Source organism: Dermacentor andersoni, chromosome 11, assembly GCF_023375885.2.
Source record: "Dermacentor andersoni chromosome 11, qqDerAnde1_hic_scaffold, whole genome shotgun sequence".
NCBI classification, from domain to species: domain Eukaryota; kingdom Metazoa; phylum Arthropoda; class Arachnida; order Ixodida; family Ixodidae; genus Dermacentor; species Dermacentor andersoni.
This window is the reverse complement of record NC_092824.1, coordinates 14,803,837-14,830,667: the sequence shown is the minus strand read 5'-3', so window position 1 is coordinate 14,830,667 and position 26,831 is coordinate 14,803,837. Positions and strand designations below refer to the sequence as shown.

Genomic DNA, 26,831 nt, shown 5'->3' with positions numbered 1-26,831 from the left:
TCTTAAACGAAACATTTATTGCACTCACTCGACAATAATAAATTAACATGACAATGTCACACAAGTTCCATGCGTGATAAACGAAATATGAAGAGGAACATATAATACAGGCATTCGAGCCCCGGAATGTGGAGAAACCGCGGTAACTATTCAAGTTGACTTCTGGCTGTCGCCACTAGCTTTGCCTTCGTGATGAACTTTGATAGGGGTGAGGTTGGCATGCTTGTCTTTTTTCTTGCGAGGCGCCTCAATGGCCAGGACGCCGCCGGGAGTGAGGTGCGACTTGATGGTCTGCGGGTCGACGTCTTCGGGAAGCACATAGCGGCGTGTGAACTCCCGGGAAACGTAGCAGCCACGGTCGTCGGACTTTTCTTCGTGCTTGCCGTGAATCACGAGGCAGTTGTCGACAGTCTTCAGAGTGAGCTCTTCGGGCGCAAAGTTGCGCGCGTCAAGCCGAACGGCAAACTTATCCTCGTTAGTGCAGATAGTTGACGCAGAACCTCCCCTCATCGGGCACACCTGGCGGTTTCGGTTCTCCTGATTCAGCAGCGGTTGGATGTAGAACCGCTGGTGATAAAATGGAGGATCGAAGAGCTCACCATCGAGGTAGCTGCCGCCCGCAAGAAGACGGGCTAGGTCCGACGTTTCGTTCAGAAGAGGAAACAGCGACATGACGATTAGTAAGTATACACAGCACACGCTGCAGTCAATGCTTATGGTCTGCCAAGCATCGGCGGGAGCACGTTTTTTTATACCCCCTGCGCTGGTTTGGAGCGCTTTCTGGAATGTTCGGGCAGCGCGACTATCGAATGCGGATTGGTCGATGCCGATCACATGGATGGATGGATGGATGGATGTTATGAGCGTCCCCTTTGGAACGGGGCGGTGGCTTGCGCCACCAAGCTCTTACTACTATGCTGCCTAATATCCTACCTATGTTCACCAATGAAAAAAAAAAAAAAAAAAAAAAAAAAAACCACTATGAACTACCACGTCCAAATTTTCTGATACCCTATTGCGAACTGTGCTTTTGTACGTCTCCGTCTTTTGTCGTTTCCCTACTTTTCTTCCACCAATCCTCCAATCGCCTCTTACTGATGTCTATTGCGGACCTGTTTGCTTTACCACTGCTCCCGCTGAACCCAAGGGCTTCAAGGAGGCCAGTGGTGCCTAAATCGACCGCTGGGTAGACGTCCTCACATTCTAATAAAATATGTTCCGTCGTTTCCCTAGCTTTACCGCAGCAAGCACATGTTTCTTCTTCATTCTTATATCTCGCTTTATAGGTGCGTGTTCTAAGGCATCCCGATCTCGCTTCGAAAAGTAATGAGCTTCCCTTTGAGTTATCATAAATGGTTTCTTTCCTAATTTCGTTTTTTCCCCTTAAGTAGTTACTCATGGCAGGTTTCTTTTCCATTGCCGCCACCCATGAGATTAATTCAGCCTCTCTGACTTTCCGCTTGACCTTCTTTGTTGCTGTGTTGCCCACCCCACAGGCCGCATACTTGCTGGTAAGCTTCCTAGTTCTTTTCCTCCACTGTGAATCAATGTTTTGCCTGTACAGATACCTGAACACTCTCCCAGCCCATTTACTTTCCTCCATATTCCTCAGCCGTTCTTCGTACTCAATTTTACTGCGGGCTTCCCTCACTTCAAAACTAGTCCAGCCCATATCCCCTTGCACAGCTTCATTTGTAGTCTTCCCGTGAGCGCCCAATGCGAGGCGACCCACTGACCTTTGGTTCCCGTCGAGTCCTGATTGTACCCCTGATTTAAAGCAAACAACCGCATTTCCAAAAGTAAGTCCTGGAACCATTACCCCTTTCCACATACCTCGGAGGACCTCGTACCTATTGTATCCCCATAGCGCTCTGTGCTTCATTATGGCTGCATTTCTCTTCCCCTTGACTGTTATGGTTTTTTCCTGTGTTTCCATATATCCGTTGCCTTCGTTTATCCATATACCAAGGTATTTATATTCTGTTACCCGAGGTATTTCTTGGCCCTGTATCTCCACTGTCTGTTCACTGTTTTCATTGAATACAATAACACCTGATTTTCTAACACTAAATTTCAAACCTAACTTGTTGCCCTCCTGTCCACAGATATTAGCCAGACGTTGCAAATCACTTTGCTTGTTTGCGAGCAACACAATGTCGTCCGCATAAAATAAACCTGGGAGTTGCTGCTCTATTACTGTACCTGCCTGTTTGTATGAGAGATTAAACCCGATATTACTCCCTTCTAGCGCCCTCTCCATCCTCACCATGTACATCATAAACAGCAGCGGGGATAAAGGGCACCCCTGCCTCAGTCCCTTGTTGATATGAACTTTCTCCGCGCTCCTCATCCCTTCCCATTCAACGCAAACAGTATTTTCTAGGTAAATCTCTCTCAAGAGCTGTATACAATCGTTACCTAAGCCTTCCCCTTCCAGAATATCCCACAAAATGCTGCGGTCTACGTTGTCGTATGCTCCTGTAATGTCCAAAAAGGCTACATACAACGGTCTGCTTTCTGCTTTTGATATTTCAATACACTGAGTAAGAACAAACAAGTTATCATCCAAACGCCTACCTATTCTAAAGCCATTCTGAAGCTCTCCCAAAATGCCATTATTTTCTGCCCATGCTTGAAGCTTTAATTTCACTGCCTGCATTGCTAGCCTGTATATTACCGATGTAATGGTCAACGGTCTATACGAGTGAATTCTGTCTTTCTCCCCCTTACCTTTATAAATTAAATTCATTCTACTTTGTCGCCAACTGTCTGGTATTCGTCTATCTTTTAAAGTTTTTTCAACTGCTTTCACGAGAGCTTCCTTACTTTTTGGTCCCAGTTCATTTATCAGCCTAACGGGAACCTCGTCTAGCCCTGTGGCTGTGCGCTTAGGAATTTTCTCTTCCGCTTTCTTCCAGTTTAAATTTGTAAGCACTAGCTCCTTTCCCCCTTGGGTCTCTTTCATGCTCTTTTTTTCTTCAAATACAACCTTGTCCTTGCCTTGGAAAGATTCGGCTGTTACTTTTTGGATGTAATTTATTGCTGCTTCTCCTTCCAGTCTGTTTTCATCTTCGTCTAGGATATGTTGTTGTATTGTTGTTGCCTTCCTGCCTAATAATTTTATGTGATTCCAAAATATTCTAGGTGCAGCCTTCTTTTTCTCACGTATTTCTGACAACCAACGTTCACTTTCACCTTTTAATTTTGCTTGCACCAGTATTTGAACCATGGACTTTTTCTCCCGGTATATTTCCCATTTACTGGTTACTTCATCCTGTGGCAACTGCGCCTTCTTTGCCTGCCTGTGCTCTCGAGATGCTTTCTGTCGTTCGGCGATGGCTTCTCGTATCTCCTTGTTCCACCAGCTTTTCGGTTTCTTTTTTCCTTTCCAATGAACATGTTGTTTCTCTTTCCGTATTTCTGTCGTTACTACACTTAGAAGCTCACCATATTCCCACCCCTTACTTGGCAACTTGCCAATTTCTTCCTCCACTCTAGTGACTATATTTGCTATTTGTTCAGCGTTCAAATTTGGACTGGCCATTTTGCTTTCGTTGCTCTCTTTCCCAACTACATATCCCATTTTCAAAATGATGCGTTTATGGTCACTCCCTATGCTGCTAAACCCTTCCTCATCGATGACCATTTCTCTCAACTTATCATGAATTCCTTCTGTCATCAGACAGTAATCAATGGTCGATTGCCGGTTTCCCACTTCCCACGTGATCTGTCCTTCACACTTAGGCCCTGTATTCACGATCACGAGATTATGTTGCTCGCAAAGGTCTAGCATTGACTTCCCGTTATTGTCGGTATAGCCGTCTAAATCCTGTATGTGGGCATTCATGTCACCTAATAGGACTATCTCAGCACCATTCCCGAAACCCCTGATATCAGCGCTTATGCATTCCACTAACTCTTTATTCTTCTCTGTGCAATTTATTCCGGTCCACAAATACATAACTCCAAGCCAAGTTTCTTTCCCACTCATTGTACCTGATAACCAAAGATGCTCTTGACATTGTGAATTTACTCTTTTCCATTTGGCTCCCTGATGGATGAGCATTCCGACTCCCCCTCCCTTTCTTTCCGACTTAGTTCTGTTGCACCCTTCCCATACATAATTCCCAATAACTGGCGGCTCTTCTGAGTCTCTAAGGTGCGTTTCTGTAACCGCATACACCCCTATTTGTTCTCTATGTAACTGCTCCTCAATCTCTGCCCACTTTTCCTTTCTTCTGCCGCCCTGCATGTTTATGTAGCCTATTGCATGGCGAGCTCTTGTTCTTGTTTTCCTCCTTTTCCTGTTATCGACGGCGATGCTCTTCTGATGTTCCCCTAGGGGACCTTCTTTATTACTACCTACTCTGACCTCCTGAGCGCCCGCGGGCCCCCTAAAAAAGCAACAGCGCGACCCCCAAGTCGCCAGCCCACTTCTCGTGCTAGCCTGTAATTGAAGTGGATCCCATCTCGTTTAAAACCACCACAACTTCTCACTTCCCTGTTTACCTCGACAACTTCAAATCCTTTCTCTCGGCTCATTTTCCATATTGCCTCATTGGCAGCCATTACGGCTCTTTGTACATGACTGTCACGCACAGGCACCTCCGGCACCGTGCACACCACGATCTGCACCTGAGGGGATAGCTCGCGCAAGTCGTCCACCCCCTTCGCCAAGCGCTGGGCTAGTCCTGGCCCTTTCCTGTTCAGGACGTCATTTAGCCCACCTGCTACTACGACAAGGTTGCGCACGTGGGCATTTTCCGTGAGCTTTTCTTTTGCTCGCTCCATGACAGAACCCAGTGTCTGCCCTGGAAATGTCCCTACCGCCACTCTTTTGTCGCCTTTCACCCTCTCCACAATTGCTTTTGAGCACCCAGCCATGTTTGAGTCGCCAGCGATAATCACTCTTTCATTCTCTCCTACCTCTCCCTGCTTACCGGCTTCCTGTGGCTGCAGCGTCGCCTCACTCGGGGCGTGTTGCGCTGCTTCGCTATAGCTACGCCGATTCACCGGCGGCGAGCTGGCGACCGCTTGCTTTGGCTCCCTGCCTTCCACTTTGCCCTCGCTTTGGTGCCCTGACCCGACATTGTCCGCTGCCCGAGTCTCAAGAGCGTCGAGCCGCCTTTGCAGTTCGGCGCTCCGTTCTTTCGCCTCCCCAAGCTCGGCCACAGTCCTCACCAACTGCGCGGCCTGGGCCGCCTCCACCTTCACGAAATTTTCAACCTTCGCCTCCAGTGCTACCCGCTTCTCCTGCTCCTCCCTCAGGTTTGCCTTAAGCTCTTCAAACTTAGCCGCCCAATTCCCTTCCAGTTTTTGGACGGCTTCCCTGACGCCCTCGCACGACCTGCACGTGAAGCTAGACCCCACCGCGTCTGCTAAATTCTGGAATTTAGTCTCGTCGAGGAAGCACCAGCGCAGGCACTCGTCGCACTGCACTTGCTCCCCGTCCCCCGCGGCCTTCACGTTTTTCGATGTCATCGCTAGGCCTACGTCCCTAGACCCAACGAGCAAGTTCGCCAAATCACTCACGCAAACCCGACCACGACCGCTATCCCAAACAAAAACAAAGAATTATCACTCCCTACTCCATGTAAGAATCCGAAGAGCTAGCTGAAAGAAATACCCCCTAGGCCTAACGGGGGATCCGCCAGACCTAGACAAAGCCGGTACGTTTCCTACTCCTACCAAAAATTCAAAATTTGCGCCCCTACTCCATGCAAAAGAAAACACTTCAAAACACTAGCTAATAAAGATAAAAGAGTACTTAGCTACGAACGAAGTCGCTGAAGCCTCGTCCACAGGAGCGTCCGCGAGCCACCAAAAGGTGCCTGATAGCAGGATTCGAACTCACGTCCTCGCGCTCCCATGTTAGCTACTCTAACCACTGCACCACGGCAGATTGCTCATGCACATGCACGTGACGCTAAGGTCCTCGCCGTGGCCGTTTCCTGAAGCTTCTCCCGAATTCATTTCGGAATCCAATAGCTTTGCAGTGCGACAGGCTGACCACATGCAACAGTGTGAACTTTTAATTGTAGCATTTTTATATCCATTGTCATATTATGCTACGAATCCTCAACTTTACCTACTTTACTGTTCTTCAGTCTGTTCGGCTCGGAAGCAGACGCCAAGCGCTACCGCGCTGACGTCGAGGGCACTGCCCTCCCGGACGGCCAATGAAAGTGTTCGCACTGCTCTCGAAGGTTCTCGTTTCCCTTAGCAAACGGTGTTTCCACGAATAAACACCCGTGTCGTCTGCTAGGCGTTCAGGTCTAGTTTAGCGTAGTTGGGCACCGAGATCACCGTAGTTTGCTACAAGATGGTCCAGCGCTCTGGTTGGCTTTCTGTCAACGGCGTTCTCGTCATCGAGGCTTCGAAGGCGCTGCCTCCCAGCAAGAAGGCCAGGACGATTCCCATATCCGACAAGCGGGCAGTCGACCACTCGATCTGCTGCCGTGACTGAAAAATAAGAAGCCGTTGAAGCGGCGCGTTTAGCACGTGATGTGTTTTCCTTGTAACTGTGTATGTAATAGTACGTCACTGACGTTCGCTTCTTTCATTTCAGCTGTATTTATCTTTCGCTCATCGATCGCGCTGGCAGTAGCGTCAGTAAACGTACATTATAATTATTTTAAAGCAAGTGTACGTGTCTTAAATTCCTTCCCAGTAAGCACGCAGCGCTATAGCTAGTAGACGTCTGCCTTCCAGCTTGATCTAGCTGAGGCCACAGCTAATAGCCGTATATCGTAAGCTGTACTCCAGATCTAGACCTCTACAAGCCAGCTGGTAACTCAGCCAATGCTCCCTCCACTTAGGCAATTTTTGCATGTATACGAATGTAAAACCCGGTAATCGTATTATATTATCAGGAGATCTTAATTTGCCTAATGTGGACTGGGAAACGCTCTCACTTAAAAAACATTACCCTCTAAGGGAAGCTATGTAGAACATTGCGTTTGCCTTTAATTGACTTATTGTAAATTGTGGAACAATTAAAGCACACGAATTCAAGGCATTTCTCAGTCAGTGCTTGAGCTTTTTTTTTTTTTTTTTGTCACTGGATCAATTAGTGCCAAAACTAATTGCGAGATAGTACCTAGCATATTGGATCACGAGGCTGTACTACTCACCGTTGCAGACACCATGTTAAATAAAAAATCTGAATGTTCATATTTTACGAGCCGATGACGTATCAATTATTGATATCCTTTCGCTTAGTTTTGACAACTTTTCAAGTACCACGGAAGACATAGTGTCTCTGTGGTGCAGGTTTAAAAAAATAGAGTGGATTAATCGTTGTCCCATTGTCAAATAAAAAGAAAAATCGCAATAATCCCTGGATCTCCCGCGAGACATTGCTGCTCCAAAGGAAACTGAAATGTGGAAAGAAACAATTAAAAATCGAAAATGTGCAGTCGGTAAAACAAAAAAGATCGACGAAGTTTCCTCTCAGCTTAAAAGTGCATGCTGACAATTTAATAACGCTACTATAAATGGCAAATCGCTACCAAGTTTCATAACCACGGACCCAGAGAAATTTTGGCGTTCTATTTCTCCAACATTCAAGGAATGTGTTGTATTTCATGTTGATGGTAAGGCAGTTCACGAAAGCAAAGAAATAGCAAATGCGTTTAACAAACACTTTAAGTCCGTCTATACAAATGATAATGATGTAATGCCACCTTTTGAAATGTCTATGCCGCCTATACCCGATGTTCAAATAAGCGAACCAGGTATACTAAACATGCTTTTACAACTGAACAGTAAAAAATCTTCTGGCCCAGACTACATTCCAAACACATTTTTAAAAAAGTATGCAGAATGGACATCAAAGTACTTGCACGTTCTATTCACAAGGTCATTGTGTGACGAACAAGTACTGAGTGACTGGAGGACAGCCAGAGTAAAGCCACTACATAAAACAGGAAAAAAAGCACTGCATTCAAAACTACCGTCCAATTTCTTTAACACCTACGGTATGTAAACTTTTGGAACACATAATCCATAGTCATATCTCAAAATTCTTGGAAAACAATAATATACTAACAAAGCATCAACATGGGGAACGGCTACTCTACCCAATTAGTTTTAACAGTGCACGACTTTGCGAAAGCAATTAATAATGGGAAACAAATAGATGCTATTTTCATGGACTTTTCAAAGGCTTTCAACAGGGTCTCTCACAAGAAACTACTTTACAAATTGAGCAAGATACTGAAAAACTCCAAACTAATTAATTGGCTCACAGCATACCTTGATGGCGGAGAACAATTTGTTGCTTTTAATAATCATTCTTCTCAACGACTTCCGGTAGAATCTGGTGTTCCCCAGGGCTCAGTCCTTGGACCTCTCGTTCCTTTTATTCATTAATGATATGCTGCATAGTATTCCAGTTATGGTTAAGCTTTATGCCGATGCCTGTGTATTGTACTCAGAAATAGACGATATTACTGACCAGGAGTTGCTGAATGATGCTTTTCGACAAATTGTCAACCGGTGCAATGCCTGGCAAATGTCGATTAATTTCGAGAAAACTGTTTTTATGTACATTTCACATAAGAAGCATGAATTAACGTTTCCATACGGTATTGATAACAAATTATTTCCGAAGTAACACATTATAAGTATCTCTGTATCACTAATGACCTCACTTCGGCTAACCACCTTGAATATGTAGTAGCTAATACTAACCGCAAGCTTTTTTTTAAGGAGGGCTTTGAAACTTTCTACTCCCACTGTACGCCTACTCGCATATAAAGCTGTAATTCTGCCGATGCTAGACTATGCATGTGTAATTTGGGACCCTTTTTCTAAAACTGGCACTAACAAGATAGAAATGATAGATAGAAAAGCAGCTCGTTTCATTTATAACAGCTTCGGACGCACTTCAGTGACAGACCTCTTAACAACAAAGCAAACCTGCCACCATTATTGCAAAGAAACCGTGTATCATGACTAAAATTCCTTTTTCAACTTATCAACGGTCATTATAAGACAGATCTCACGGGAATAATTACTTTTTCACCTGGTTATGCTACTAGGCAGCGACATAGCCGAACAATAACCTCATTTAGTACGCGTAATAATTGTTTTAAGTATTCCTTCTTTCCACGAACAGTGGTTTAATGGAATCATCTAACCAATGACCAAGTTTCAAAATCATCACTTTCAACATTTGTTTCAAGTATTGAGTAAAAATTTTTTATCTTGCTGTGCCACTGCTATGTTCAAGCTCTGTTGACCTGATTTGTATTGTGTTCATTGCCTATGCTACAGTGTTCTTTACATATGTATTATTTCCCACCCTGCTAAAATCCCCAGTGGGGATTGCAGTAATGATAAATAAATAAATAAATAAATAAATAAATAAATAAATAAATAAATAGAACTTACGGCTGTAGTAGCCACATTGGAAAGCACTGCTGTAGCTGCAGTGTAGACATTCAATTTCCAGGCTCGTTTCAGCTTCGCAAGTGCTGTGGTTAGCTCCACTTACCATGTTTACAATTTTGTAAGGTTGAATTCTCATTTTACATGTCACTACAGAACTGCAAGAAAGGCAACGACTACAATAAAATTTTCACTTTGTGTGTCTTTCTTGTGCCATATGTCCCAACAAAATGAGCTGTTGTCAAGCCCTTGATTTCATACCACTGTAATGTTGCACAAATACCAAACTGATACTGATTTAAAGAAGTTATAGATACAGTGCAACAAAATACATTTTTCAATACATATATAACACCAGTACTCATATAGTTACCCCAACATTCACAAAGAAATGTATTTGTGCTCTATGCATTGTTCTCTCGCTCTTTGTAAACTGCTTCTTGTAAACTGCAAGACAGCAATTTTCAGCTAAGCTCGAGCAAATATAAGCCTTTTTAGTGATTGAATGGCGTCAGCACTAACCAACTTTAATGTATACGAAAGCTGGCAATGAAACATTATTGGAGGTTTACATACAAAGTATGACATCTGTCGCTACTCATGTGCAGCAGAAAAAGCGGCTTTTCATTATGCCCCTTTATTTTTAAGAAATTAAGGTACAGTTTGAACAAGTGTAGCGGATCAGCCTAAGCACACACCGAGTGCACATAATGCATTGCACGCCACTAATTTTGTTCAGCCATTTTCAATGTTCGAGCACCATGCCCGTAAATAGTTCTACCTTTTCATTTTTCAGAGTCAAAATTAAAGGATCATTGTTTTGTGATAGTAATGGTAGTATGGTGGTTGAGATAGTAGTATTAGAATACCATACCACGCATGCATGCCGGCTATAGCAGTGCACTTAATAAGCATGTCTCTCTGAAATAGTGCAACAAATGTACAATTCTACTTCCCTTGTCCCTAAGGCCATTAGCAAGGGCCAGTAGTTGCCAGTAGACTTGCACTGGTATTCCAGGGTGAATGAATGCATGGATTCATATGAAAAAGCCACATATACCATTTCCACGACCGAATACAGCCAATAAATACCACTATCACGTTAGGTAAACTGCACTCTAAACGGTTGCATGCACTACTAATAGCACAAGAACCGAGTGCAAGTGTGCGGAGAGTGCATTTTAAGGAAGATAAAACAGCATTCAGAAAGGCTGTTTCCTGTCTCTACACACACACACACAACCTTGCATATATAACGACTCATAGATGTTTAAGGGAGGGGTAAAAAATGCAGTTTATTTCATAAATACGAATGTGATTCAGCATGGTTGCTATGAATATGACTAATAGAGCGGGTCCTTAGTAAATGCAACTTCTTTATACAGAACATAGAAATCTTAACTATCAATGAAACAAAAACTAAAATTGTATAGTTAAAACAGTAATTCAAAGGTTTAAAATGTGGGAACAGGGACTAATTAGCCTTTTTCGAGAGCATCACTAAATGTTGTCGACTTTATTTTCAATTAAAGTAAACATTTCAGAGAAAGAGCAGGCTAAGACTTAGATGGAATTGTAAGCCTAAAAAGCAGCAAAGGCGCATTCGCAATGCTCTCTTGAATGTATCTTTCCAGTAACCAATGTTCTAAAATACTTACTTTGCCTAAAGCATGGCTGCAGAAACTATACCAGTGTCGCAACACACCAACAAACAAAACTGATTTGTGGTGCTTTCAAAAGTTATCAATTGGAATCGCAACTGGACTGCGGCTGGCCTACCACAAAGAGCTCGTTCTGGGCCCTACAGTCATGTTTTGATTAGGAGGCCCACCATTCCTGCTAACCGGAAAGGCTTGATTTTCACCCTGGAATACTTTGTTGTAATCTTCTATGGACAAATGGGACTGCCATGCAGAAAGATGGTCAATGAGATCACAGCTACAGAGCTTCCTTGGAAAGGTGTACCAGCTTACACAAGGATTGGCAGGCTCAATGGTTTTTATAGGATTCTGCACGAGTTAAAGCAAGACATCAACAGTGTAAAATAAATTGCGCATAAAAATTATTACTCTCTCTTAAAATCAATTAATGCACTAGGAAAAATTCATTAAGGGAGTACTGACACAAAAATATCGTGCCCCACTTTCTTGCTTTTCTAGGTAGTTGCCGACCCCACTCTTATGACATGGAGCCTTAATTCCTTGAGCAGCACAAATAATTATTACATCACATTTTACGCAGCTAGTTTAAAATGTACTCCAAGTGCAGCACTATTTTACACGTGAAACGGGGGACTATTCACAACACCAAAACCATAGTTGGAATTCATGTGATGTCACAAACAACTCAAGCACGAAACAGTTGGCTCAGTGCAGAAGTTGATGGCAATATGATGACCTTGTGAGTAAAAGCCATCAAACTGACCCTTTCACGTGTGCTTCTTTTTGAAATGCTGGACTCTCTCCCCTGTTATCCTGCAGGTGTTGAATGATCTCTGTTTTCGCAGCATGGTCATAGTGTATGTGTATATGTCAGTTGTGCCTGGTACCATGAGACTGCCACATTGGGTACTTGTGACATGAATAGGCTGCTGTTTCGCGTCCAAAGCGACACTACACTTTGCACATGTTTTGAGCTGTAACACTAAAAGGTAATGTATTAATGAATAATATTTCTGTATTATTACACAAGTAGTTGAGGCTCGATGGCATAATAACTACGTTGACAGCTATCCACTAGCTCTTGCTAAATAACGAGACAAAAATTTTGTGGTACACTCTTAGAAAAGCTAATTGCTCTCTCGTCAGCACAAACAATAACAAACAACCTTATGATCATTGTTCCGATGTCAAAGTCACATTGGATATCGTGAATTTCAAAAGGGAAAGGACATTTTCCTTACTGACATCAATCTCCCTTTCCTGTTTAAATGCTGACAGCGTTTAAACATTAAAATTTGTCAAGCAGACTTATATCTATAACTAAATTAAGAAGCTAGAGGTTGCCCACCAATAAATGCAAGCATAACTTACTTTCATATATGCCAAAAATACAGTAAGAATTCCATGTAATTAAGGTTAGAAAATGCATCACATTTACATTTGAGGTGCAGATGACGTGAAACAGCCTCAAGCAGCAGTTTTGTCAGCCAGTCTGCCACTGTCTTGATAGAGTGTGACAGCATATTAACTCACTAGAATAGCAGCTTCGGTTTTCCATCCAGCACAAAACATAGACGGGACACGAGACGAGAAGACGACACCACAAGCGCTTGTGGTACACCAGGATATTAGCTTACATTGGGTCGTTCCTAGCCACGTCTGAAATTCAGAAAACATTGATCAGCTGATGCGGATAGCACATACGACTACTTAAATTAGAATAGAAAAATAATAGCACACTGGCTACTAACAGCCTTAAGCTGCACTGGCTTATGTAAAGGAAGTAGTTTAAATGTGATAGCTCACTATTCAACAAACAATATGGACCTTGTTTTAGCCTCGGTTTTTGTCTCAAATTTACTGTCATTGCTTTCTCTTTGCAGCCAATTTAACCGTACATTACTTCAAGCTCACATTCTATGACAGCTATGAATTGCTTCATCCACGGTTTTCCTCTTGCAGTGAGAAAGGCAGAACGCCGTATTAACAGTGACAGTTTGCACAGAATTTCAAATGCGACCTCCGAGTGAAGACGGGTGCTCTGAAAGAAAAGATTCATATGCTCAGAACAACAAAAATGGAACAATGTGCAGACTACATCGACCACACGCCACTCTGTGACAACACTGCAAGCGAGACCACTGTCTTGACAGTCACATGGGATAGCGCAACACAGAGACCATTCAGTAAAAACAGAATAAAGGCCAACTGGCGGTTAAAATGTATCTTACATAAACAAAACTTAAAAAATAAATTATATGCATTCACTCAAAACAACATACACGCAAAAGTAATTTAAAGTTGACCATAATTTGTGGATAGGATGTTTACATCTCACACAGGAACATTAAACATTATATATATATATATATATATATATATATATATATATATATATATTGCACATGGCACGCAGTGCCGGTCAAATTTTAAATAATTTTCATGAAATGTTGCATATGTATGCTTATGAGCTGCTGATGGTTTTGTTTTACTTCCTTGTGGCTTCCCTTGAAACAGCATCATAAGCTACTGCCCTTTACTGTCATCATTGCACAAGAGAGGCCTCAGCTGCAGGTGGCCGTTACGTTCGGTGACCGCACTTGTTTGCTACGTGCCGTTGGTGTTATTTGCATTGCCCTCGTGCCTAATAGTGGAGTGGACACACTTCTGTGAGCTAAATGTGGGGTCATTAGAAGTTTTTTTCCCTGATTTGGGAGGTCAACGAATGGTGTTGAGGCGACTGTCACATTATATTTTTGTGGTTTCGCCTATTTTTCGTCTGTAGTCATAGCCCGCTCAAGTGTTATTTACGCGATCGTGTTTTAATACAGTGCATGCATAGTGATGAATATAGCATCACAACTGCATATAGAGTCAGTAACGGAATTACACGGCACCCGTCGTAGCCTCAAAGCCAGTACCATAATCAAGTTGCAAAGAGGCAAATGAAAAAGAATGCTGCTAACAAACTAAAAAAACGCCTTGCAGTCTGAAACAGCCTCCATCAATGACTGAGTGAACGTGACAATCTGAAACGTTAACTGACATTCATGCTGTTGAAATCGTACAACACGATTTCCAGCAAAGTAAGAACCCTTCATCATCAGCCTATTTTTATATGTCCATTGCAGGATAAAGGCCTCTCTCTGCGATCTCCAAATATCCCTGTTCTGCGCCAACTGATTCCAACCTGCGTCTGCGAATTTCCTTATTTTATCATCTCAGCTAGTTATCTGCCACCCTCGACTGTGCTTTCCTTCTCTTGGAACCCATTCTGTAACTCTAATAGTCCACCGTTATCTATCCTATGCATTACATCTGCCCAGCTCCATTCTTTTTTTCTCTTAATGTCAATTAGAATATCGGCTATTCCCATTTGCTCTCTGATCCACACCGCTCTCTTCCTGTCTTTCAATGTTACACATGACATTCTTTGTTTCATCGCTCTTTGCTTGTTCCTTAACTTGTTCTCGAGCTTCTTTGTCAACCACCAAGTTTTTGCCCCATATGTTAGCACCAAAAGAATGCATTGATTGTACACCTTTCCTTGCATATTGATAGTGGTAAGCTGGCGACGTCTGCCGTATACACACCATCTCATTTTTATTCTTCGGTAAATTTCTTTCTCATGACCAGGATCCCCTGTGAGTAACTGACCTAGGTAAATGTACACCTTCACAGTCTACAAGCTGACTGGCGATCTTGAACTCTTGTTCACTTGCTAGGCTATTGAGCATTATTTTTGTCTTCTGCATACTAATCTTCAACCCCACTCTTACTTTTTTCTCTGTTAAGGTCCTCAATCTTTTGTTGCAGTTTGTCCCCAGTGTTGCTCAACAGGACAATGTCATCTGCAAACCGAAGGTTGCTGAAATATTTGCCATATGATCCTCACTCTTAAGCCTTTGCAGTTTAATAGCTTGAACAATTCCAAGCATGCAGTGAATAGCATTGGAGAGACAGTATCCTTGCCTGACCCCTTCCCTTAGGGGCATCTTTCTGTTTTTCTTGCAGAGAATCAAGGGAGCTGTGGAATCTTTGTAGATACTTTCCAAGATATTCACGTATACCTCCTGTACTCCTTGATTATGTAATGCCTCTATGACTGCTGGTATTTCTACTGAATCAAATTCCATAATACAGTCGAACCCACTTATAACAATACTCAAGTGCCACGAAAATTCCATCGTTATAACCGATAATTGTTATAACCGGGTTGCATGAAAAAAAATGAAAAATAGGGGGATGGCAGAGCTATTGCGAGAAAATGGCGGGGAGTGCCCTTCCCCACCACCTTCCTCCGCGCGGCTGCTGATTGTGTTCACTGGTTTAACTGCTTCCTGGGCGCTCCGATCGCGTGCCGCGGCTGTCGGCGTTAAAGAATGGCACTGCTATAACAACTGCGAATGGGTGTCACGGGCGGCAAGCGATATGCGAGCACCGCCGAGGCGTCACTTTGGTGGCCCCAAATTAAGGGGCCTTTTGAATATTGCGAGAAGGCTGCCGCGACAGCCTAGCTGTCAGCTTGAGAAATCCAGAAGAAATGCAAGGAGAGATCGCCACAAGCATCTCGCCACATACTTCATGGCTTGCACGAGAAAAGCCTATGTCCCTCAGCCATGCATGCTTTACGCGAAGCTTGCCGACACCCTTCTCCAAGGCATCCAAGTGCTCCACGAAGTGCAGTGAAACGTTCCTCGCGGAAACGAAGCCCTGCAGAGGGACTGAATCGATCATCTGCCGGGCCTCCTGTAATGACAACGTTGAGGCAGCCTGCCCTACCACGTCATCGCTGCCGTCGTCGCTATCCGATGCAAGCACGCTTGCGACGATCGTCTCATCGGTTAGAAGCACTTAAGCTGTGCGCTTTCTTGTGCACCGGCAACGGCGTGCCTTGCCGATGATCAGCGGGCGAATCAGCCATCTTCCGTTTCGACGGTGAGTCAAGCGAAGTTGAGAAAAAGGGAAGGGGGGGGGGATGGGGGGGCAGGAGCGACTTCGACACAACCAACAAAAGCGAATGCGAGCGATTAAGCTGTTCGCAGAACTGCGGAGCCAGCGAGCAACGTGCGCGCAATAGTTGACGCGGTCCATTTGTGTTTCGGAGGGTGGCGCGGCGTTTGCGAGGGGTGGAAGGGCGCGACGGGAGAGCGCCGCGTGGCTGGACAATGAGCACGCGGCGGCTGTTGGAGCAGCGGCCCATCGTGCAATGGCGCGACTTCCTCGTTTTCTTTTCAAGAATTCCGCTACCTTTCGTCTGGGACACCTAGTAGCCAGACTTCATCACCGATAATGCGGCATCGGGGCATTGTGGATACGAAAGCCATATAGAGAGGTTGATCAGAGTACAGAGTGCCATTTAATTATATATTAAAATCACTGAACCAAAATAAATCGATGTTGTTGCTGCCGTTCTTGCAAACACGACCCCGAAGTTGTCCGCTCGGAAACTCATCACTTTAAGCAAATGAACAGCACAAACTAACCGCCGCCACCGCTGCCAAAAGTTTCAAAATCGGCAAAAAGTGCATGAAGCGGCACCATGGGCACTGGTGCACATGTGGCACTACCTTCACCACCCGTGCTTCACTTGTATAAAGTTTTTTAGTTTTTTCTCATGCTTACATATTTTAACTTTAAAACAACTTTATTGCACAGCTATGTTTTTTGAACAAGATATATTTTATTTGTTTACTCGCCCTTTATGTTCGTATTAAATTGCACACCTCCTTTGCGGGCTGCAAGTTGCAGCACACCATTAATGTGGCATCAGATTTGAAGTGGCAAAGATGTGTGCTTCTATACATGCATAGGAAATCTTTGAAGAATCAGTTTCTATGCGCTCGATTTGTGGTGCTGCTTACGCTACAAGGGGTTTCATATATGCCCCATCAATGCAACTATCCCCTCGCCTTTTCCGAAGCATGCCGGCAGCGTCCGCACTTACAAAATTGACCATGTCGCCCCCCCGCCCCTCCATGCATTGGCGACCCCCCACTTCAATTCCTTGAGGCTTTCCTGGATCTTCCTTGAAAATGCCTTTGAAATTTTGACTTATTCTAAGGAACTGTCTTCACAATGGATAGAAGCGTATGGCTTGCAGAGATCAAGTGCTAGCCATTTTGAAGATGTCTAAACTATAGACTGACATAGTTCTAGCTGCTTCTAGCCTGCTCAAGTGTATCAACTAGCTAGTAGCCAACTTATGCTTCCAGAGTTCTACATATACATATGCATGTGTGAATGACTTTAACATACTAAGTGCGAGGCAGACTGGGCACAAAAGCACAGTGGTTATGCTAAGAATCATCTTGCCGCAATCAGGATAAGAACTATTAATCAACCAATCTGTTTCAGTTTTCTTACACAGAAAATTGAGGTCGGCAAGAGAAAAAGCAGCCCAAACAACTGCTTGACAAGGCTCACCAACCTTGGGAAAAACAAATATACCGAATGGTCCAGCAGAAGGTTTTTGTGCCTCTTCCTTCAAATTGTGTGCTTATTCAGCACGTGCTTAAATGTGCACACTGTTTGCAACATTTGTCTCTCGCAGCCATATTGCAAAGAGGCAACAATAACTATAATACAAGGGACGCTCCGAAAGCAAGTTTTGTCATTTATTTTCACGCAAAAACTTTATTGCAAAAAAAATAACACCATGGCACCATAAACTACACATCTTGCACTATCGTTCCACATAGTCACCAGCGACTTTGAGATATCTGCCGTAGCATGCAATCAGTTAAAAAAAAACACTCTAGTAAAACTCTGTGCGCTGAAATGCAAAAATTGTCACACAGCCTGCTCCATCTCAGCATTGTTTCAGAAGTGACGTCCCGAGAGTGCGGCTTTCAATGCTGGGTAACAGGTGCCGATTCATACCGGATGCACTTTCATTGGTGACGAAGTCGTCAGCATACGTCTGTCTGCCATCACGATTTGTACTCGAATAACCTCAGTCACGCTGGTCTGCTGCTACTCTCTCTTCTTCGGTGCTCTGCGCATGCGTCATTCCTCTTCCGCTAACGCTCCTTCCGTCACTGAACCAGCAACGGGCGTGGATTTTTATGGTGATTGTTTATTTCTCCTAGTGTACTGCCTTCTCTTAAAAAAAGAAAAAAAGGCGAAACTTACTTTTGGAACACCCCTCGTAAAATAAATATTGCCGAGAACTCCCAGTTCACTAGCGTTCTAAAATTGCACAGCCATGTTGCTGCTGTGTTCTGCCACATGCGCAGCACGAGTTTGAGCAGCTCAGAAAGACATTGCTGTGGTGAACTTCTGAGAAACTCCATTACATGCTAATTTAAGTGTCTGCACTAAATATTCACCAACGATCATGATACTCCCTACTGCGAAATTTGGGTGCAGCTCTATACATGTTTTAATTTCGCGACATATGGGCTGGCGCAGACAATCTGTCTCGTGTGGCACATTGCATACGGAGCAAAGTGTGGTGACACTGCCTCGCTAATCAGGAGATCGTGAGGCAGCGCGTAGGTGACGCATGGGCGTGATTCACAGCAGCCACCGCAGGCAGACCTCCCCTCGTGCAGCACTTTGTTTCCATATATGGTGGCGTCATAGCTGAACAGACAACATGCGCTACTCTGGAGCCATCGTCGCCGCGGAGCCCATGTTGTATGACACAGCTTTTCTATTCAGGCTTTCGCCACACCCTCCTGCTCCGCTTTCCTCCTTGGGCTGTCTTCGCTATCGCCGTCTTTCATCACCTGCTGCGGTTCACGTTCGCTCTTTCATTCTTCGCTGTGCTTGTTCATCTGGTTACGCCGAGGGATGCCAACACTTGCCACCGGGACGGGCACCTAGGAGCTACACTCTAAAACACACAAAGATGGTTACATATTTTGCCTTTTCTGTCAGCCTTTGCAAGTTGATTGCTTTTCAAAAGGACAACCTAAGCTGCCCAAGTGGCAGTCATTAAAGTGCAGGCGGGCTTTGCCAGAACGACAGTGTACTTACTCGACTGTCTGGCAACGAACTTGGAATACATTATGTAACCGCGCAAATGACAACGGATGAAGAAGGAAACACACAGGACAAGCGCACTTGTCCTGTGTGTTTCCTTCTTTGTCTGTTGTAGTTTGCACGGTTATATAATGCATTCCAATATGGACCACCAACTAGCCCGCCTCTCCCTGTTAAATGGCAACGAACGCTAACTACTGCCAAACAAATATGCTGATCAGGACCCCAACCTCATACGGGAGTGCGACAGACTGGAAGAGGCTGGCAACAAAGCACTGTCCACCAAAGGTGGACAAAAAAATCATTTTCGCACTGTGGAGCATCACATGCGAGACTTCGATACATACCTAGTGTTGGTCGAGTTGTCGTCCCCTTAAACAAATTTATTCTCTTCTCCTCTCTTTCTGCATCAAGTGCAGAATGGTTTGAATGGCTGTGAACAGACAACACTAGCCAGCAAAGTTCTCTCTAGAGATCCAGAGACAAACATACTTATGCAGATGGGCCACATGTGTATTTGAGCTGCACTTTTATATAGCCGACGTCCAAGCAAGCCATGCTTACCTTATACACTAAGAGGCAAGTCATAACAGTGCAGTCATACTGACACAACAGAAGCAGCTGTGGTAAAGCAATTATTTTATTGAATATGTATCACAGCTCTAAGGAACAGAGCAAATAGGAACTGATTTCTTAGTTCCTAATTTGAGCACAATAAAAAACCATGACACATAAGTGGCACGAGACCGGCTCAGAAACATCTGCAAAGGAGCCAACTACTTCGTACAGTAAAAACAGCCTCATACCAGTGTCACATGGTCACTTTCAATTGCGCTTGGGCCCGATTTGGATTGAGCTCAACTCAGGTATAGTGTTGCTACATGGTCACTTTTGATTGTGATCTCGCACGTTATGAATCCAGACAATCACAACCCCTGCATGGCGATAGATCCTCTAGATGATCGTAGGCTGATGATTATGTAGTTCTGAGGGCGGCCAACGATCAGCAGACAATGAAAGCCTTACCCACGATGAGAAATAAAACATTTCCTAGAAAAAAAAAAACATTTTATTTGCAATTTTTGCAACGTATTAGAGAAACCTGATAAGTAGTTTGGACCCACTAATGGCACCTGGTGCACTTGAACTCATCCAAACTCAATCTGAACTGGACCGTGTAGAAGCAATAATTTTTGATCGCGATCAAGAAATTCAATCCAGATTGGGCTTGATCAAAAGTGGCCATGTAATACTGGTATTAGACAGCCATGCTGATGAAACATTACATGACATGTTGCAACCATTGGTGGCATACCGAACCTAGGGTCCTCAATGACCAGCACTTTCAACATTCAGCAAGGTCCACATTCACACCAGTTTCATGTGTCGACACTGAAGAACTTCTGGAATATCAGTCCGCACGTCTGTATGTTGCTGATCATGATGGCTCTCAGCCGCTCCATGTACTTGAGGTCTGCGGCGGGTGCCTTGAACTCGCGCCACAGCTCGCCAGTCGTGGGGTTCTTCTGTGTGAACAGTGCCGGGCTGGGGACGTTGTTCCGCATGTACTGCCAGACATCCGACAACACGCAGAAGACTTCGAAGGGGCTCAAGAGCGGCAGCACCTCGCCGAGACTGTTCATGGCTGGTGGTAGCAGCTGGCCCAAAGACATGATGCGGAGCACCGTGCGGGTGGTCTCGAGATGCTTGGGGCTCGAGGCGGCTGCCTTCTCCTGGCAGTTGCGCCAGTGGGTCATTGCGACGGCCATGACGGCACGGAGAAGGACGCTGCAGTAGCACAGCGACGGCCGCACTGATGCCACCAGTCGTAAGAGGTCCCACAGAATTGGGTGATCCACAAACATGGCCTGGATGTGAAGGTCACGCTCGATGGTCACCTGTGCAAAAAAAAAAAAAAGAACGTAATTGTGGGCTTTAACGTCCCGAAAGTGCACTGAGGGTTATGTGGAATGCTGTAGTTGAGGGCTCTCAAATGTTTTATCACCACCCGTGGTTCCTTAACCCATTCGACGGCATGGAAGAGTTGGGTTGGCAAGTTTTCTGCTGGTTATTTTCTTGTTCATTTTCTTGCAAGTCTTTTGTATACCTTCACTTCTGCAATCAATTATTGCAGCTTTGTTTACTAAATGCTCAAAATATTATGCGCTTTGCTTTTTAATGCAAAAGCATTATATGTCCCACGAGGCAGAAAAGCCTGCGGTGTCCGCAACTAGGGGTAACAAAAGTCATCATCATTAGCAACGTCATCAGTGTCTTGTATAATCTCGATAGTAATACAGGATTAAAGTTGGAACAAGTTAGAGTAAGATGATTTAAGATGGTGTAAAGTGAATTAAGGTGAAGTAAAGTGAGCGAAGATTAATAAATTAAAGTGGATTAAGGTTCGTACAAATTAGACAAAGGTGGATTAAGATAAAGTTGTGAAGGACGTGTGTATGACATATGATAAAACAACCAATTAATTAGAGAAGTCATTATGCTTCTGCATTCAAATCACGTAATACCTAAGTGGCTGTCAATTTTTGCAAAGCATTCCACAGCAAAAAAATGTGGACATTTTTTATCAGAATTTAGAATAATGGTGCTTTCACAGTGAAGAATTAACAAGCACCTATACTCGATCTCACAAGTCGTTTGCAGCACTGCCGAAGGTACAAGCGCACTCGAAAGTGACCATGTGACACTAGTATAAGACTTTTTCTTGTCCCAAGCAGTTGGCTCCCTTGCAGTGGAATATAGTTCCGGGCATAATTGCTTATTGGTGGGATTAGAGAGTTTTATCTCTTCTTGGTTTGTGATACATTCCAGTGATTCATGACATGTTAGGACCTTTGTGCATGCACTGTGTACACCGTAAATTACTATGGTAGTGGGTAGATGACCAAGGCAGATGGACACATCTCGGGGATCATTCGGCCTTCCCACAGGCTAAGAGTTCCTGCAGCCTCCACAGTGCTGCGAATGATGTGTGAGATGAAGAATAAATCAGTGTACGCAATCATTTGTCGATTTTGCCCTCATCGAAATGTGATCAGCACAGCTGGGAATCCAAGCTAGTGCTTGGCAGCAGAATGCGTTGCAGCCACGGCGCCACCACAGTGGCCTCACCTGAGCCATAGCAGCTGTAGCTTTATGAAATAGCCTGCCGCAATGAGGAAAGATAGGTGCCAGAGTTTAGTTACCACCATTTGGTGCACTGTGCAACGAATGCTTCTTGCACTCTTTTCGCTTGGGGTGGCGACATCGAGTGAAGGGCAAAGCAAAGGCAATGCTGCAAATTTGTTAAGGCATAAATTTAGAGGAACAACGTGCTTCACGTGCTTGAAGAGCCAGTGCTGCGACACCGAATTCGGGTCGCACGAGTTCATGAACACCTCGCGTCACTTCGTGTCGCAGTCAAGGGAGGAAGGAGGCTGTGATTAGGTGGCTAACCTGCTTCATTGTCACGTTGTAATTGAACAGCTGGCTGCCGTGCATTCCGTGGCAGCTCCAGAGCACCACGGGTGCCCTGGGCTTGGAGCTGGACACGTCGAAGCAGACGATGCGCTTCTGCGGCCGGATGTTCTTGTGCCAGGTGAGCATGAACTGCTGCTCGGCAGATTGGTCTCAGTCGTCACTGATGCACTTCTCCAATGTGAATTGCTCCTCCTGGCCTTGAACAATGTGTCAATGCACAGTGAGCTCTTCTTGTGCCAGATCTCTCCCCACGCATAGTCGGGCGGCTCGATGGCCAGGTACTTGGAGGCTGATTGAAGGCCACATTCTCCATAAACAACTTGAAGGACTTGCAATTGAGCCGCTTGCGAAGCTGCTCCTGCGCCGTCAGGCCACCGGGTTACAGGTTGCAGTATTACAGCCGCCGCATGTACAGGTACTTCTGATACTTGCCCATCTTCACCTCAGCTACGCGGCTTAGTTTTGGCCGACAAAGCTTGTTATGCCTTGATTAGGAAATGGGGCGCACTTGCAGTAGATGTGGCCCACCCGAGAGCACCGTGCATCCACCATGGTGCCGCTGCATTGCCATATCTTGAAGGACAGCTCGTACTGCTCACTGCCCCACATGTCCAGGCCTTTGTCGCAGCCGCCGAGCTCCCAGAAGAAGCGCTGGCTGATGGTGAATAGGCCGCCAGCCATTGTGGGGCTCTTGAAAGGCTCTGTAGGGTTTGCCAGGTCTTTCGTAAGCAGCGGCAGCCGCTTGTAGTAGAGCTCCCAGTTGAAGGAGCCCCATGCGCCATTGCCCTGAGCGTGGTAGGCGAATGTCTCGTAGTCGAAATCGATGAAGAGGCACACTACAGTGAGGTAGTCCTTGGCGATGGGCTCGAGCAGTGGCGGCAGCCAGTTCACGTTGCTTCGGTGTGCAAGTCGAGCAAGATGAGCACATTGCCTGTTGCCTGCCGCTTGTGCAGCAGGCGCACACGGAACAGGCCCTTGCGCCGTGTTGCATGCACGCACCTTGGTCCAGTGTTTCACAATGTAGTCCTCCAGGGGCTTCTTCAGCTGCTCATTGTTGCTGTAGTCATCGACCAGGATGTTCTCCTTGATCAGGTACTGCGGCGACTGGTTAAGCATGCTGGTGGCTGTATGCAGAAGTGTCGTCCAGTGCTCGTTGTGGAAGGGGACAACCATGCTCGCTGTGAAGAGCTTCTACACATAGCGCTTCTTCTGGCGCCCTGGATTTCTGATGCTAGGCAGTGACCTGTTGAGCACAATGAAATCGTTGGCCAGCGCTTGAAGCCATTGACCTTGTATAGCTCATCCTTCCTTTTGCCCATGCCCGCCGGCAGGAAGTAGGTGGCACTTTGCTCACCTGGACCTTTGTCCCGTACATCATGGCTGACCATGGCGCGGACGTGCCATTCCTTGCTATCAGTGTCCACTTTGCCACCGGCACCGGTTGTTGGCTACAGCAGCCTGGGCACATAGATGTTGTGCCAAGTTAACCTCCGCTTTACCGCCGTTCCCATTTGCCGATGGCTCAACGAGGCCACTTTGCTGTTGAAACAACTCTGTGCCGGCATTGGGTTCCCGTGGCACGCTGGGCAGGAAGGAGGCACCGCCAGGCACATAGTCCAGCACCTGGTTCCTGCTGCCGGCTAGGCTGTGGAACAGAAGTGTGGAGCACAGCACCAATGCCAGCGCCTGCTTCAGCATATGCCGCGTGTTGCAGTGAATGGTTGCAGTGGGGTGCTAGCGTTGTCAGGAGGAACAGTTGCGACTCTCACACATCCTAGCCTATGCCACGTGGTCTTGCTGAAAACCAGTTCTTTGATGTGTCGCGATATGAAGGCAACGAAACGCCACTATCACAATCTGCACACACTGCCTCATCTGGGTTTGGTCCAAAGCTGCCTGCTTAGTCGGAGGTTTCAAACACTAGCACATGGACTCCGCGAGCGTTTCGACACACTTCACAGGTCACAGTAGCTGAAGTTCCACAGATTGCAGAGACTTCAGCAGCTGCTTGGATCACAACAATCACCTCACGTTGCACACCAGGCGCATCCATCCATGTCTTTGAAGCTGGCAAGCGCCACCCAATGCGTACGTACCCACGACGTGTTTCCATTTCCCGGTATATCGGCTGGCACTGTTAAGAATGGCCGTACGGGCCAGCTTTCAGCCCGCTGCACGTGTTCCAAGCCCACCAGACAGGGATCCATTCCGAGAACTGCGGACGGCCGGCAGCCACGTGGCGCGCGATCACCTCAGGAAATTGGTACTTGGCCGAGCCACCCGGGACAAAGCAGTTCTACGAAGCCCTCTGACGTCGGCACTGAAAGCTGGGCGGTACCGAGAACTGCGGATGACCGGCAGCCACGTGGCGCGCGGTCAGCTCAGGAATGTGGTACTTGGCCGCACCACCCGAGACGGAGCACAGTTCTACGAAGCCCTCGGTCGTCGACTCCGGAGCCTTTGTGTGTATGGGTTCGCACCTGTGTGTTTGCGTGTGTTTGGGCGTAAACGATAGTGCGGGGCGGCGGCAAGTTTACAATGCTTGGACGAACCTTCCCGACCATTCCTGCTCCGTCCCCGCCGAACGATGACGTCGAACTATGACGTCGAGCAAGGGCTTATAAGCAGCGTTTGCCGGCTGCTAGGGTGTGCTCGTGTCGTGCTCGTTGTCGGGAGCTGAGTGCTCCTTGTCATGCTAGAAATGACCTAGTGAGCTGTGTGCTCGTAAACTGTTTGCTGTATGTTAGTTTTGCGGGCTCCATATGGGAGTCGCGCTAGTCAGCCAATGTATGTCCTGCTTTAAATGTAAATCCTGCAATTAAATCCTGCTCGCCCAGCCCTGTCGTCCCAAGTTCATCTCTACAGCTACGTCTGCCAAATCTAATAACTGAATGGCAGCGGAGGGATCGGCCTGCGGCTCGTAAATCGGCCTACGACTCGGAGACAGCAACGGCAGCTGACGGACGTTGGTACATGGTGACCGACCGGCATCCTGATCAAGTTGGAGGCGACTTGAGATTGACCACCTCTTGCAACTGACTGGATACGGCGGGGAAGGACTGGTGATATGGTGCTGCTTCAGTGGGTAAGCGTTTGGTTTTGGCTGTAAGATTTACCAGGCTTCAATTTCACTGTGTTTTTGGATTTGATTCGCTGGGATCTGTTACTTGTATTCTGATTTGCGTGGGTATTGCAGCAAGTATTGTATGACAGCAGAGCCAAAGCTTAAAGCAGCGACCATGGTCCTAATGTGTTTGACGAGAGCTGACCTGTTGTGGTTGTGTGAGGAGATCGAGGTAAACGTAGATGAGAGCTTGAAGGAATCAGAAATTCGTAAGACAATTCTCGAAAGTGAGAATGATTTGAAATTCATAGAGCAAATGGGCAAACGAATTCTAAGTAAAAGAAAGGAACCACTGGTGCGTGAGCGTCGTGAACGTAAGAGTGAGCGTAAGCGTGAAGAACGCGAGAATGAACGGAAGCGTGAGCTTCAAGAACTTACTCTTAAGTGTGAGCGTCACGAACGTGAGAATGAACGCGAACGTGAGTATCAGGAACGTAAGCGTGAGCGGGAACAAAAGTATGAGAGAGAGAAGGCAGCACTGATCAAAGAGATACAGTATTGTGATCAGTTATTGGCACAGAGACAACAGCGGCTTGAGAAATCTGTAGGCTGGACGCAGCAAAAGTGTGAACAAGTAGATTGCAGATTTTCGCCGAAGCCGAGAAAAGTAGTAGTACCTGTGAGAGTAGCAGCACGTTCATAGGTGAACTCGAAGTGCTAGCAGCTAACGAAGCCCTAGTGGCAACAGAGGCCGTTAGAGGCCAGAGTGAGAGCGACGAGGTGCTGTGCCAACAGAGGACTGTAGAGACAGCTAGGCCAGCTGCGAACAAATTGGCACAGTTACCGTGCGTGTGCGTCGCATCTCATGGTAGCGAGGTCGTTAGCGAGGTACAGAATACTACGGACTTGACAGACGCGAGCACCCATGTCGAGTCAGATCTGCGTGCAGAAGTAATGTGCGAGCTGGACGATGCAGTTGAGAATAGTTCTCGGGGTGGCGAGCTCCGTAGCTCACGAGAGAACAACTGCATTGTTCAGGGATCGGTGCGGCTCTCCGCCAGTCTAGATAGCCTAGATAGGGATGATTCAGTTGTTAATCATTCGGACTGTGCGCGTGAGACAGCGATCGATACCGACGGGCTGTGTGCAGATGCACAGCGTGAGCTGGGCAATGTAGTAGAGGGCAGTTCGCAAGAGTGCGAGTTGTCTAACTCGAGTAAAGCCTGCTGCATTGTGCCAGAGTCGGT

At 45.9% G+C, this 26,831-nt stretch overlaps 2 protein-coding genes and 1 pseudogene across 3 annotated transcripts in view; all 3 read right to left on the bottom strand.

Annotated features, from left to right (window-relative positions):
- On the bottom strand, positions 1–803 carry LOC126517600 (alpha-crystallin B chain-like). Its single transcript, XM_050167370.3, has one exon. It carries the CDS (start codon positions 670–672, stop codon positions 151–153), a length of 522 nt encoding a protein of 173 aa, XP_050023327.1. The 5' UTR covers positions 673–803; the 3' UTR covers positions 1–150.
- Positions 804–19,665: 18,862 nt separating this feature from the next.
- omd (integrator complex subunit 5 omd) overlaps positions 19,666–26,831 on the bottom strand; it is an 83,489-nt gene continuing 76,323 nt past the window's right edge. For both annotated transcript variants that reach the window (XM_050167356.3, XM_055064428.2), the window contains one exon: positions 19,666–20,941. In XM_050167356.3, coding sequence (XP_050023313.1) covers positions 20,423–20,941 — 519 coding nt within the window. In that variant the 3' untranslated portion in view covers positions 19,666–20,422. The remainder of the gene's footprint in view (positions 20,942–26,831) is intronic.
- Positions 20,931–25,681, bottom strand: LOC129381506 (putative polypeptide N-acetylgalactosaminyltransferase 10; annotated as a pseudogene).